This window comes from Belonocnema kinseyi, chromosome 10, assembly GCF_010883055.1.
Source record: "Belonocnema kinseyi isolate 2016_QV_RU_SX_M_011 chromosome 10, B_treatae_v1, whole genome shotgun sequence".
NCBI lineage: Eukaryota > Metazoa > Arthropoda > Insecta > Hymenoptera > Cynipidae > Belonocnema > Belonocnema kinseyi.
The window spans coordinates 30,264,011-30,277,660 of record NC_046666.1 but is presented as its reverse complement, the minus strand read 5'-3'; the positions used below and the strand labels follow the sequence as shown (position 1 = coordinate 30,277,660).

General features: G+C 26.9%; 1 protein-coding gene across 1 annotated transcript in view; it reads left to right on the top strand.

Moving 5' to 3' along the window:
- Positions 1–1,280: 1,280 nt before the first annotated feature.
- LOC117181832 overlaps positions 1,281–13,650 on the top strand; it is a 13,536-nt gene continuing 1,166 nt past the window's right edge. The window contains exons 1-4 of the mRNA XM_033374827.1: positions 1,281–1,588; positions 5,269–5,526; positions 9,736–9,906; positions 11,587–11,691. Coding sequence (XP_033230718.1) covers positions 5,281–5,526; positions 9,736–9,906; positions 11,587–11,691 — 522 coding nt within the window. The 5' untranslated portion in view covers positions 1,281–1,588; positions 5,269–5,280. The remainder of the gene's footprint in view (positions 1,589–5,268; positions 5,527–9,735; positions 9,907–11,586; positions 11,692–13,650) is intronic.

The following is a 13,650-nucleotide window of genomic DNA, read 5'->3' as shown; positions in this document are numbered from 1 at the left end:
ATTTTTTCGAACGCTTTTTGTATTTTTTCAAATACTGTGAACATTAAAAAAACATGCGTTACTTAGAAATATTATATTTAAAATTATTTCTATTTTTAATTCAAAAAATAGGCTTGGAAATTTTAAATGTTAAAAATAATTATTGAAACTAATATCTTATTGTTGTATTTGTAATCAATAAAATATATTCACAAAAAATTCTAATTGTTAAAATTCGGGAATTTTCCAATTCGGTAATATTATAAACTGTCGTAAATTTTATTATTTGGGAATATTCCGATTCGGGAATTTTATAATTCTGAAATTTTATTATTCGGGAATTTTCCAATTCGGTATTTTTATTTTTCGGCACTTTTATTATTGGCGAATTTTATTTTTCGGCAATTGTCCATTTCGGTATTTTTATTTTTCGTTAATTTTATTATTCGTGTATTTTATTATTTGAAAATTTTCCAAATCGGTATTTTTATTTTTCGGCAATTTTATTATTCGCGAATTTGATTATTCGGGAATTTTACTGTGTCGGGAATTTTATTTTTCGGGATTTTTCAATCGTCCCGAAACTTCAACGAAAGTTATAATGTAATTTTTTATAAATATTTAATATTAATATTTGATAAATATTTTTCAAAACAAATTTTCTGGTAACAAAGCAGTTCAACTTTTAAGATAGTAGTTAAATTTTCACCAAAAAAAGATGTAAAATTTGATATTTAAATCCGTAACAATTTTAATGACAATTTCAGTTATATTTTCAAACAAAGATATGAATTTAAAGAAAACTGACGAATTTTATTATTCTGGAATTTTGCAGCGTTGTGAATTTTATTTTTTGCGATTTTTCAGTTGTCCCGTTTAAAAATCAAATAAGTTGTTAAAGATGAACTTTTTTGTTACAATATTTATTTAACATGTGAAATCTGAAAACTCTTTTCGAATTTTCTGATTTTCTTAGAAAAACTATATTTATCTAACTTTATAAAAACAAATAAACTTGAGAATTAAATAATAATTCGAAATATTAATTTAAAAAAATCTTTTTTATAATTAAAATATATTTCTAGTTTTACACTAAAGAACAAAAAATCCCTATACCGATGCGTATAGCCGCTATCTAACGAGCCAACACTGAGTGGTGGGGGTGAGGGTAACAAATATCGATTAGGGTCTCCCGTAACTTCTAGTAACTTTCTCGACTCTATCCTCCTGTCTTTTTCCATTTGTCTACAATAAAAGAAGATGGAAAATTGAAACGAAGAGGGCGTTGTTCTTTATTTAGTTGCACCCCAAATCTGAAATTGTGCGCACTTTGGTGCCTTCCACTTCTAAAAATGATACAGTCTTGAAGTTTATTTACAAAAAAAAAATAAATAAAATGGAAAATCTAATATTTATTGTTATTTACCCTTGAAAATTAGATGTGCGATGGAGTGGTGTTTTTTCGCTACTTATCTTTTATCGCCCCAGAATCAGCTGGTCCCTACGACTGATTTTACTTCGCATTATTCGTCTTGAGGAAAATTAAAATTACAAAATGAGAAAAAAAGCGGAGGTCTAGAGAAAATATTTCTTCGACTGCAACAATCAGGTAACACATTTATAATTTCGTCATTCTAGACATTTTTTTAAAATTTATTATAATCTACGGCTATTTAACTCTAATCTAATTTATTTAGTAATAAGTTAATAATTATTGCAAAATTAATTGTTGAATAATTATTAGTGAAGTGGTGCCTGCAAAAGAGATAAAAAATTTGTTTTTAATAATTTTTTGATGAAAACACTAGTTTTAGTTTTAATCGTAGGAAATTAAATTTAAAATGTTTTTCGAAAACTTAAAACGACGCAAGGCACGAACAACATCAATAGGCTAAAGTTTATAACCTAAACAGAATCTAAAAAATTAGTTATTTACAATTTTTAGGTAGAAAAATTAAATTTACTTTTAATTGTGAAAAATAAGATTAAAAATAAACAAATTAAATTCATGGAGAAAATGAAAATAGTGGCAAAAAACCGAGTATTAACAGTTTTTTTGTGAAATAAGATGCTCAGTTTTTAAAAAAATGTTATTAAATTTTTTTTATTTAATATATAATAATAATGATCAATAAAATTGGTACTTTTTGTTAAAGCCAAAGAAGCTTTAACAAAAGAGAATTCACAGTCAAAAAATTACAGTTGTGATATTTGTATATCAAAATTTCTAAATGAATAATTTTACCTTATACTGGCATTTATTTCTAAATGTATCGCAACATTATCGATAAAAACCTTATTTTGAAGAATTCGAAACAGAAATTAGAAGTTTCTCATAATTATGAAAGATTTGGCGAGATATTTTTTCATGATGTCTGGGAAAATTTAAAATGGCTGATCTCTCATTTTGAAAAATAAATTTAAGTTTTAAAGATTTCCAAATACGTGGAAAAAAAATATGGAAAACTTTGTAACATTTTTTTTTTAAATTTTTCAGGGTTTAAACACTTTTTAGACAAAATAAATATTGGAGGATTTCAAGAGAATAAAAAGAATGCTCTGAAAATGCAAGAGAAAATTTTAAATGATTATTTTGAAATAAATTCTAAAAATAAAATTAAAAATATTACAAAAAAGAAATTACCTAAAACTTCATTTAAAAGTGTAAAAGATTTTAGCAAAATGTTGCCATTCTGCCATATTGAATAATTTTAGAAAAAAATGTGAGTCAGTTTAAGAGATATTCAGAAAATGTAAAAGGATTCAAACAGAATTATAATTTTTTAAGATTTTTAAAGAATTTTGTAATGTTTTACGAATATGAACAAATTTTGATTTTTAGACAAAAATTAAATGATTTCTTATTTGTAAAAAAAAATTAATTTTAGGAGATTATCCAAAAAGGTTTCGAAACATTTCAAAAGATTTCTACAATTTTTAGAGAAGAATCTCAAAAATTTTACGGCGATTTTTTAATTTTGCAGAATTAAAAAAAACTTCAGGAAACTTATGAACAATTCTTAAAGATTGGAAGGTTTAGGAATTTTGAAAAGATTAAAAAAAAAGGATTTTCATGCCATTCGTGTGAAAATGTGTAATGATTTATTATTTTGAAAAATGAAATTTGAGAAAAAATTAGGAAAGGGTTTTAAATATTTCAAAAGATTCAAAAAGTCTTAAACTCCAAAGGATTTTTAGAAATCTAAATTTTTAAAGATTTCAAAAAACTTTAGAAACCTTCACATAATTTCGAAAGTTTTGCAGAGAATAAACAAATTTTCTTTAAATTCCTGAGAAAATTTAAAATATTATAAGGCTTTTTTACATTTGGAATGATTGAAAACAAAATTAAGATAAATGTGATTCAGTTAAAAATATTTATACGATTTTAAGTCGTTTTGAATAGAATAGAAATATTAAAAAATTTGGTAAATTTTTTTTAAATTTATCAAATATTTCTTGATTTTTTTCCGAAATTGTAAAAGTCCTAAGAACCCTTTTTAACATACTCGAATTTTTTCTAATATTTTGTAAAATTCTATAAAATAAGCCTAATTTAAAAAAAAAATAGAAAAAAATCTGTCCAACTTCGATTTCCAAAGTTTAAAAAATAATTAGTTAAATTGTTGACTTTCTCAATTAGGGCATAATTTAGTTTACAATCCGTGATTCGAAAATCTTCTACTTTACAAAATTTCCATTTTCGATTTTCATTTTTAATTTAAAGAATTTTAAAATGCAGTCTTAAACACTTAAATAATTAAAAACTAAAGCGTTTGAAGTTGCAAATTTTAATAAAAACCGTATTCAAATCATTTAATGAAAATATAAATGAATCATTTTGAAAAGGGAACAATAATTAATTTGTCAAAATTATTTGATATTAGATTAAAATTAAGAATTTCCAGATTTTAATCTTAAAAATTAAACTTAAACAATTTGGAGGTTATATTCATTAAAAAATGCAAACGTCGTATTTGAACTTTATAACCTATTTTTAAGTTAAAAATAATTTCATAATAATATATTTGTAATTAAAGGCTTTCGCTAAATTAAAAATATTTTTTTAATCTGAAATATTTAATATTTATTCCATACAATTTAAAATTTTTTAATTAAGAGAAGGAATAATTATTCATTATTTAGAAATATTTGACTGTTTATTTATGAAGAATGAATTAAAGCAAAATATTTAAAATGAAACAATTCAAAACATAATTGTTTGAAATAGAAATCCTTCAACCGTCAAAATTTGGAGGAATTTTGAAATTTACAATTTTGACTGCTTTTTTAAAAAATTTAATTTGTAAATGAAATTGTTAAATTTTGGGTTTTAACTAGCAATCGGACACTTATTATTTATGGGAAATTGAAAATAATTTTTTCTTTTGAAATATTATTTTCCAAAAATATTCGAAAACATTTTAAAAGATTTCCAAAATTGTTAAGAAAGAATTTGGAAGATTTTCAGATTCTTTTTTTAATTTGCAGGACACTCTAAAAATTGTAGGAAAAATTCAATTTATTTTAAAAGAATTATATTAGAAGTTCTAACAAAATATCAAAGATAATTTTTAATTTTAATTAATTAAAAAAAAAACTTAGATTTCTAAAAATTGCAAAACAAAATTTTAAGGCTTTTCAAGTATGTTTAAACTAATAAAAATAAATTAACTCCTAATTTAAGAAGTACTCAGTTTAACCAAATTTAAATGTTTATATTTTTACCTTTCTATTTTAAATTTGTTTAAAATAATATAACTTTAAAATTTTCAATTTTTATGATTGAATCTGAATCTATGTAATTATCAATTTTTAAAACTTAAAAATTGTTGCAATGTATCTGAATTTTATTCTAAATTTTCCAGTTGAAAATTTTTACTATCTTCCATTTTTTACGTGTAGACTATCGAGCAATTGAATACAAAATGTTTTGATTAAAAAACGTTTAAAATAGAATTTCTAAAGTTTAAAATTTGAGAGTTCCATTTTGAGTACTTTAATTTGTAGTTCGTTTTTTATTACTGCAAATGGAAAAATTTTTAGTTTTAGAGATAGAATGTTTTCATTTAATTGACCGTGAAAAATATTTTCGAAACGAAAAAAAAACAGGACATTTTTTGTCTTTGGTTAAAATCGCCACCCTGATTTTGTTTATAAATAATTGATATTTCGGATTCCTTTTCAACTAGAGAGGTTCATTTTTTTAAGCTTCTTTGGAACCGAAAATCTGTTCTAAAAGATTGTTTTTTTTTCGTGAAAAAATTAATTAATAATATTATTTTACAGTTGGTTAAAAAAATGGCGATAGGGTTTACAGATGGTAACGAAGAAACAACATCAACAAGAAACTCAACATCAGAATTACCAGTTTATCAAACATCAGCAGTTAACGAAATTGGGACATTCACGAATATTACGTCACATCCATCGGAATCGACAAATGTGGATTCTAATATTCGAGGCGAAGTTGACAGTAGTCTAAAAAATACAAAAAAGTCTGAATTAGTAAATAGTGTAGGAATTTTTCTCAAAGTTGCAGAGATGGTAATTTGTGTTTTTTTAATATAAAAATTAAGTTATTAGCTACGAAATTCCCAAAAATAAAATTCCCGACTCTGAAAGATGCCCAAAAACGAGAAAAATAATTGTGCAAGTATCTCTGAGATTCGAAGTTTAAAGTAGAAAAAAGTGTGTGACAGTGGGGCCACATGGCAGAAGTGAAACTTGAATGGATTAACTTTGAAATTTTTCGTAAGAAATCAATATGAGTTTTGAGGAGATCACATAGTAGGAGAGGGCAGAGAGAGCGCGAGCATACAACACAGTCATTGGTTGATGTGGCAGTAGTGGGGATACTGATAAAAAAGTCTTTGGAGAAATTTTCGTTCAATCTTTTTTTTTTTTTTTTTAATTAACTCCCGTCCAAACAAAAGTTTCACTTAAAAAATTATAATTTTTTAAATATGGACTTATAAGGTAAACGTACAATTACTGGGACAGTTACAAAAAGCTACCCCACATTCAATAAATTTAAAAATAGTGAATTGGAATTTTTGGTACAAAAGTCGATATAATAAGTGGCTAATAAATTATTTGATCGATTCTAACAAAAAATACGTTATTAATTTTATTGTTATTTAATATAAAAGGATATGTTTAAAGCTAGTCAGATCTTTTTTTACATTTTTCTTAAACAACACAATATATTTATGAACCAAATTAATTAATATTAAAAATATTTTTTATCAGTTCCATGTTTGCCGTTCAATGAATTATTTATGTTGTAATATTATAGATTAATACTAAATATTATAAATATAAATAAGATTAATATTATCAATTTACTTGCAAATTTAACTGTTTGGTTGTAAATTTTTATTAAGAATGTATCTAAATTAATACATAAATTGAAAAAAGCGTTTAAAAAATTTTAATTATTTTTACCGAAAATGAGTTTTTTTTTTTTTAAATTAATTAAAATGCTTTCAATTTTTAATAAAATTCTTTTTTGGTTGAAATGTCAACTATCACATTTCTTGATAAGAATTAACCATTTTTATTAAAAATTCCACGACTCGGCTAAAAGTGATACTAATTTGTACAAAATTCATAATTTCACTATAAAATTCGACCTTTTGGTTTTAAATTAACTTTTTTGTCAAAAATTTATATGTTATAGTTAAAAATATAACTTTTTTTTAGAGAATTCTTGTTTTTGGCTACAGAATTCAATAATAATGTAGAAAATTAATGTGTTTGGTTGAAAATGACCTTTTTTGTTGAAAATTCATATTTTTAATTAAAAAATTTAAATTTAAATTATTTGGGTGAAAATTAGTTTTTTTCAAATTATTTCAACTGTTTTTCATTTATAATTAACATATTTTCCGTTTGAAATATGATCTATTATCTTTTTTATAAAAATTCATCTTTTTGGCAGAAAATTAGTCTTTAGATTTCAAAATGCAACAATTTGTTAGGAAATTGAAGCATTAGGTTAACAAAAAAAGTGAATTCTGATCAAAAGATACAAAATTGTTAAACAAATTAAAATTTATAATTAAAAAGCTTGAATTTTCAATTTAACAATACGAATTTTCTACAGAACAGTTCAATTTATTATCGAACGGGATATATCTTCTTATAAGAACTATTTAATCGTCAAAAAAATAATTAACTTCTTTGAGAAAATTATCGAATTTTTAACCAAATAATAATTGAAATTGTTTTAACACTTTATTCATTTTATGTTTAAATTTTAATTATGAATAAATCTTAATAAAGAATAGAATAGTAGACTTCTGAACCAAAAAGAATTAATTTTCATGCAAAGAAAAACGAGTTTTCTTCAAAACAATTATATTTTTAACTTTAAAATTTAAATTTTCAACAGTTATCTGAAAAAAATAGTCATTCTATGATTTCAAGAATAAAAATATTATAACCGATGTCATTCCAAATAAAAAACATGATTTTTTATGGAAAATGTTAAAATTGACGAAAAGAAACATTAATTTGGACCATGTTTTTTGCAATTAAATTTTTTCTAAACTTCGTATTACCAAATTTTGCAAAAAGATTGCATTTTGAAAAATTATGGTTGCTTTTTTTCGGGAAAACATTCTCTACCATTCAACTTTTTCCAATTTTAAAAGTAAAAATTGGTAAAAAGCGATGGTCAGAAAAAATGTAATCCCAAAAATATGGATAAAATTGATGTTTTTTTTATTAAATTAAATTTTTTCAATAAGAAAAATTATGTTTTTTATTTGAAATGACATCAGTTATAATATTTTTATCCTTAAAATCATAGAAAAAATATTTTTTCAGATATCTGACTTCTGGTACAACTACCTTAATAAAAATTAAAAAGTGAAGCAAAATTTCCTCTCAATTCAATGGAATTTCCAAAAACCTTCCTTGAATAGTCAGAAATAAATCTAGATTATAATTCATATGTTGAATAAAATAATGATTTTTCATTCAACAAGTAATTGAAGTATTTTTTTTACCTTTATAAACTTCATTATTAAAAATATTTATCGGGAAAAACTTTAAGTGACTTTAAATTAAAAAGTTCTGCCTAGTTATTTTCCATAAATTAATATTTAAAAAATTTAATTTCTTTAACTTTAAAATTTTGATATCTTGAGACGCTTGGACAATAATTTTACGCATTTTCGAGCGCTCGTTCTCTTATTGCATCCGGGCCCTCAATTCTCGAAATTATAAAATTGTCGATAATTTACAATTTTTTTACTCAAACATTACCAATTTGAAAAATATTCAAAAGTTTATAATAGAGAGTATTTTTGATTTTATTATTTATTTATTATTTTAAAAACTTTAATTCTTTAGATCCGGGAAGTTCATAACTTATCAGGAAATGTTGTGTTTTTGAAATTTTGTAAAGTAGGAAATTTCAAGAATTTTCTAAAACAAATATTTCTTTTTTGGGAAGTTTAAAGGATTTATAATTTTATTTTTTTATTTGGTAGGGGTTCGAAATACAGATTAATGTATGAAAAAATTGTTTCTTTTATTTTTCGCTAATAAAATTAATTCTTTTACTATAGTCTTTTTAATGCCAAAATGAAATTATCCATTCAAATCAGCGCTAAAAATCAAATAAATATTTTGCAAAACTATGATTGACAGATGCCGATTTTTTTCAATTTTGTTAAAAATCTTGTTATTGTATTTTGCCGAAAATAAAATAATGAATGTAGTCCAAAATAAAATAATTAATTGGCCATTAAAAAAAGGAAAGTATGGCTTATTTGGACTGAATTAATTTTGGGACGACTGAAAAATCATGAAAAAGAAAAGTTTCGAGAAATAAAATATTCGATATGGAAAATTTCTGCAATTGTGAATTTGTCATTAATTAAATAACTTCTGAATTGGGAAATTTACAAATAATAAAATTTCCGACAAATTATAATGTTACTGAATATTAAAATTCCTGATACAAGATAATTCTCGAAATAAAATTGCTGATATTATAAAATATTGACACACGAAAATTTCCGAATCATAAATTTCATCAATCTAAGAAATTTGAAAATTGTTTTGTTTTATTTTATTCATAAATAAGCGTGATAATTTTTAAAGAATCTCCTCATTCTTGATCTTTAGAAATTTTATAATTTTTAAATTTCGGCAATTTTATTTTTGAAATGATCTATTATCGGAAATTTGATTATTCGGTAATTTCATAATTCAGAAATATTTTGTTTTTAGGGAATGTTGCATCGTCGGAAATGTTATTATTTTATTTTTTTTTTTAATATATGTCACTAAAAATAAAACAATCGATATATTCAAAAGTAAAATATTCCATTATGAACTGCTATTATAATTTTAAAAAAAAAACTATTTTTTTACAAAATGGGTTTGAGAAACCCCTATTTTTTAATTCTGCCAAAATAGTAGGAGAGCCATATGAGAAAAAAAACTAACGAGGTTTTTGGGCTGCTCTGATATAAATATTAAAAATATTTTTTCGCACTTTCTTCAGTTTAAGGAATTAAAGAAAATGTTTAGCTCCTCCGAAAAAAATAACAATTTAGTTACAATTAAGCAACAAAATATTTAATCGCTCAAAAAACCATAATCATGTGACAATTAAAAAAATTATTCGCTTAAGGTTTCTTAATCGTTATAATTTTTATTAACTTAAACGCAACTGAAGAGAAATCAATGAAATTAAAAAAAAAGTACGATATGTATAAAAGTAATATTTATTTACAGGTATTCGACATTGTTAGTTTCGTTGTAATAAGGGAATCTCACTATGCTAATTCAACACCTAGAATATGCTTTAGTTTAGTATCTTCACTTGGATTCACAATTACTGGGTGCTTATTAGCTTTGTATGCATTTGGTGCTTTCAAAAAACCATGTATTAATGTTCTTCCATTTGTAAGTATAAATTTTCAGATTGCATCCTTAAAAAAAAAGAAATAAACAAAATAAGGCAGTCTCATAGAAAATTTAAATAAAAAAGAACCTATCACTGAAAAGTTGTATTTTGGACTCCTTATCGTACTCGGGTGTCCGTCCAGTCATTCATCCAACATATTTTTTTCCTAGAAGGGGATGTAAGAGAAAGTAAGGGTTACTTGTAAGACGAGCAGAGAGGGATGAGTAATAGGGAAAATAGGGGAGGAGAAATAAGGAAAGTGGGTTGAGGGTAACAAGGAAAAGGGCCAAGAAATAGGGAAAGTGAGGGGATACAAGAGAGGACAAACCAGAGGAAATTAGGGGAGGGAAGTTGGAGAAAAGCGAAAAAATGAGGGAAAAATAATTATGGCAAGTAAGGTGAAATGTTGTGAGCGAAATTAGGGGAAGCAAGGAGAAATCAGGGACCGCGTAGTAGAGGAAGTGAATAGAGGGGACATGAAGGGAAACGATGTGTTGGGAATTATAGGAAGTGATAGAAAAGGATGTAAGGGTAAATAGGAAACTTAAGGTGAAATAAAAGAAGGGATAAAGGAAAATTGAAGAAGAAATAAGCGAATAAACAATAGAGTTAGCAAGGGGCGATAAATTAATGGAAAATTAGGGGATGTGTGGTAGGATAAAAAAGGAAATATTCTAACTAAGGGGAAATAAGGAAAGATGAAGCAGGCGAAGTATATCAAACTTGAAGAGAAGCAGTAAAAAAAAGAAAAAATGAGCTGAGAAGACTTAGAGGAAGAGATGGAAAATAAAGAAAATTAAGTAAGGGAAATGAAGGGTATTGAATAAATGGGAAGTAGAAGGGGTGAGTTGAAATAAGGGGAGATAAATGAAGAGTAAATGAGGGGAAGTTCATTAAAGGAAATAAGTGGAGAAGCAGTACGTGAAGTGAGGAGACATGAACGACGGCTTGGGAATTATGGAAAATAATCGCAAATGATAGAAGGGTAGGATAGGAAGTGATATAAAACAGGGTGTATGAAGTAAAGGATGGGGACGGAAGTAAGGTGTGGGGAATTAAGGAAAGTGAGGGAAGTTAAGTGAAGTGGAGGAATTAAGTGAAGCGAATATAAATGAGGAGAGAGAGTTAGGTAATGATGGAAAATGAGGGGATATTAGAAAAGGAGAAGTAGTGAAAAACGAGGGGAGGGTAATTATAAATAGTAGTCGAATTCGAGAAAGAGAAGTAGGAGAAGTGAATGGAGATTAATGGAGAGAAAGTAAGAAATGAGGAATAAATTGAAAACAAAATAAGCAGGGAAAATGGGAGATATTAAGGAAAAAGAGAAGGAAGTGAAGAAAGTGAAGTACAGGAAATGATTAGAAATTAGGGCGAGTAGAAACGGGAACTTAATGTTATGAAAGGGGTAGTAGGGGAAAGGGAGTGTTATCTTACGAAGCGTGGTGAGTGGGAATAGAGGAAGAAGTTGGGGAAGGGTGGGCAAAACGTCAAGTAAAGGAAGGGAAAGAGAGGAGTGATAGGGGAGTAGGTGAGGTTAGGAAAAAAAAGGAGGTTTGAATGACTTGATGAGCAACAGGATATAAGCGAACCAAATAAAACTTTTCAGTACTAGCAAGTTTTTGATTTCAAATTTTGTTTGTTGTTTAACCCATCGTAAATTAATAAACCTTTTTTTTTAGGAGTATTTGTTTTGTATTCTATGGGCTTGTGCTTTTATGGCAGCATCCATCTTCTTATTAGCTGATAGTGGCAATGATTTTGAAGGAGAATCCGGAAAAGCACTGGTAAGTAAGGCATGAAGTAAAAAAAAGTTCGCGGAGGTGTATGGGGAGAAACATGGAAAGTGACAGTAGGTGAAATGAGGGGACATGAGGAAAAAGAAAGTTGGCGAAACAGGGGATATTAATAAATAGAGAAGGAGGGAAAAAGAAAATAAATGTGCCGAGAAGAATCATAAAAAGTGATATGAAATGAGAGAAAGAGAAGTAGGGGCTGTAAAGAGTAGTGAATTTAAGATAGGTATAGGAAGTATGTGAAAATGAGGAGAGATAGGGGAAGGAAAAATTAAGGGGGGGGGCAGTGTTGAAAACGAGAGGAGGGATAGTATGTGCATTGAGAGGGAGAGCTAAGGGAAATTATTGTCTGTAAAGGGTAGTAAATTTAGGAGAAGTGGGGAAAATGATTAAAAATAACGGGAGATAAAGGAACGCAAAATTAGGGAAGGTGAATTAGAGAAAATAGAGGAGGGGCAGAAGGTAAACTAAAAGTAAATGAGGGCACGGAAAGCATCTGAATTAGATATAATTAGCAAAAAGGAAGCGGGGGGCAAAAATAAGCGGAAAAAATTAAAAACTCTGAGTAATAAGAAAAGTGAGGAATAATTAGGGAACATGAAAAAAGGGAAAACTAGGGGAGGCTCAGGACGGAAAATGAGGGGAGGTAAAGTAGGTGGAGTGATGGAAAATGAGGAAAGAGAAAGTAAGAAAAACAAAGTAGATTATAAATTGAAAAATGGAGCAAAAGAAAAGAAATGAGCAGAGAAGAGTAATAAGAAGTCATGGAAAATAAAAGAAGGGGAAGTAGGGCATTAAAGGTTAGAGAATTTAGGAGAAGTAGGGGAAGTGTAAGTTAAGGAAGTTAAGGAAGTTAAGGAAGTTAAGGAAGTTAAGGAAGGTAAATTAGAGGAAATCAGGAGGAAGCGCAGTGTTTAAAGTATAGGAAAATAAGGGTACGGGAAGAATCTAAAGTAGGCTAAATTAGCAAGGATAAAGTCCAAAACAATATAAGTGGAAAAGAATTAGAAAGAAAGAGTGATAGGGGGAGTGAGGAGAAATAAGGGGACGTAAAGTAAGTAAAATTATGACATGTGTACTAGGGGTAATGAAGAAAGAGAGCTAATGGAAAGAAATAAGCAGAAAAGAATCATAGGAAGTGATGGGATATAAAAGAAAAAAAGTAGGGGCTCTAAAGGTTGGTAAATTTAGAAGAAGTAGATGAATTGAGTGAAAATAAGAGAAGATAAGAGAAGATAAAGGAAGGAAAAATTAGAGAAGGTAATGTAGACGAAGTAGGATTGGGGGGTAAGCAAAGTAACGGAAAATGGGGGTACCGAAAGTATCTGAATTAGATGAAAGTAGAAGAGGGGATGTGCGGAAAATAAGAAGCGAGTTGAAACTAATTAAGGGAAGTAAATTGAAGTGATGAGAGGACACGTACATAGATTTACTTATTTCATACAAGATTTTTAACCTTGAATTTTGAAACTTTGGTGAATTTCCTTAATTATGCAAATAATTCTTATTTTCTCTACATTCTTACATAGGCAGTTGATTAAATCAATTATTTTAATAAAGAGTAAGTAGAGAAGATAAAGTAGGAGAGGGAAATTAGGGAAAATGAGAAAAAAGAAGGGGAAGCAAGAGAGCAGCGGGAGTGTGTAAAGAGGAAGAAGTGGGAGACAGGGGAGGGGAATCATCGCTGGAGAATAGAAGTATAGTTGGGTAAAAGAGGAGCAGTTATAAAGACGTGTAAAAGTAGGAGAAAATAGGGAAAGTACAATAGGATAAGGAAAATGAGAAAGGAAGTATTGAATAGATGGGGAAATGGAGAAGGAGAAGTAAAGGAGATTGATGAGCGAAAGGTAGAGAGAGGGCACAAAATGAGTCAAAGGTTAGTAGGAGAAAGAAATTTGGGGAGAGAAAGTATGGTGTAGAGGCAAGCTAGGCATAGGAAGGAAAGTGAGG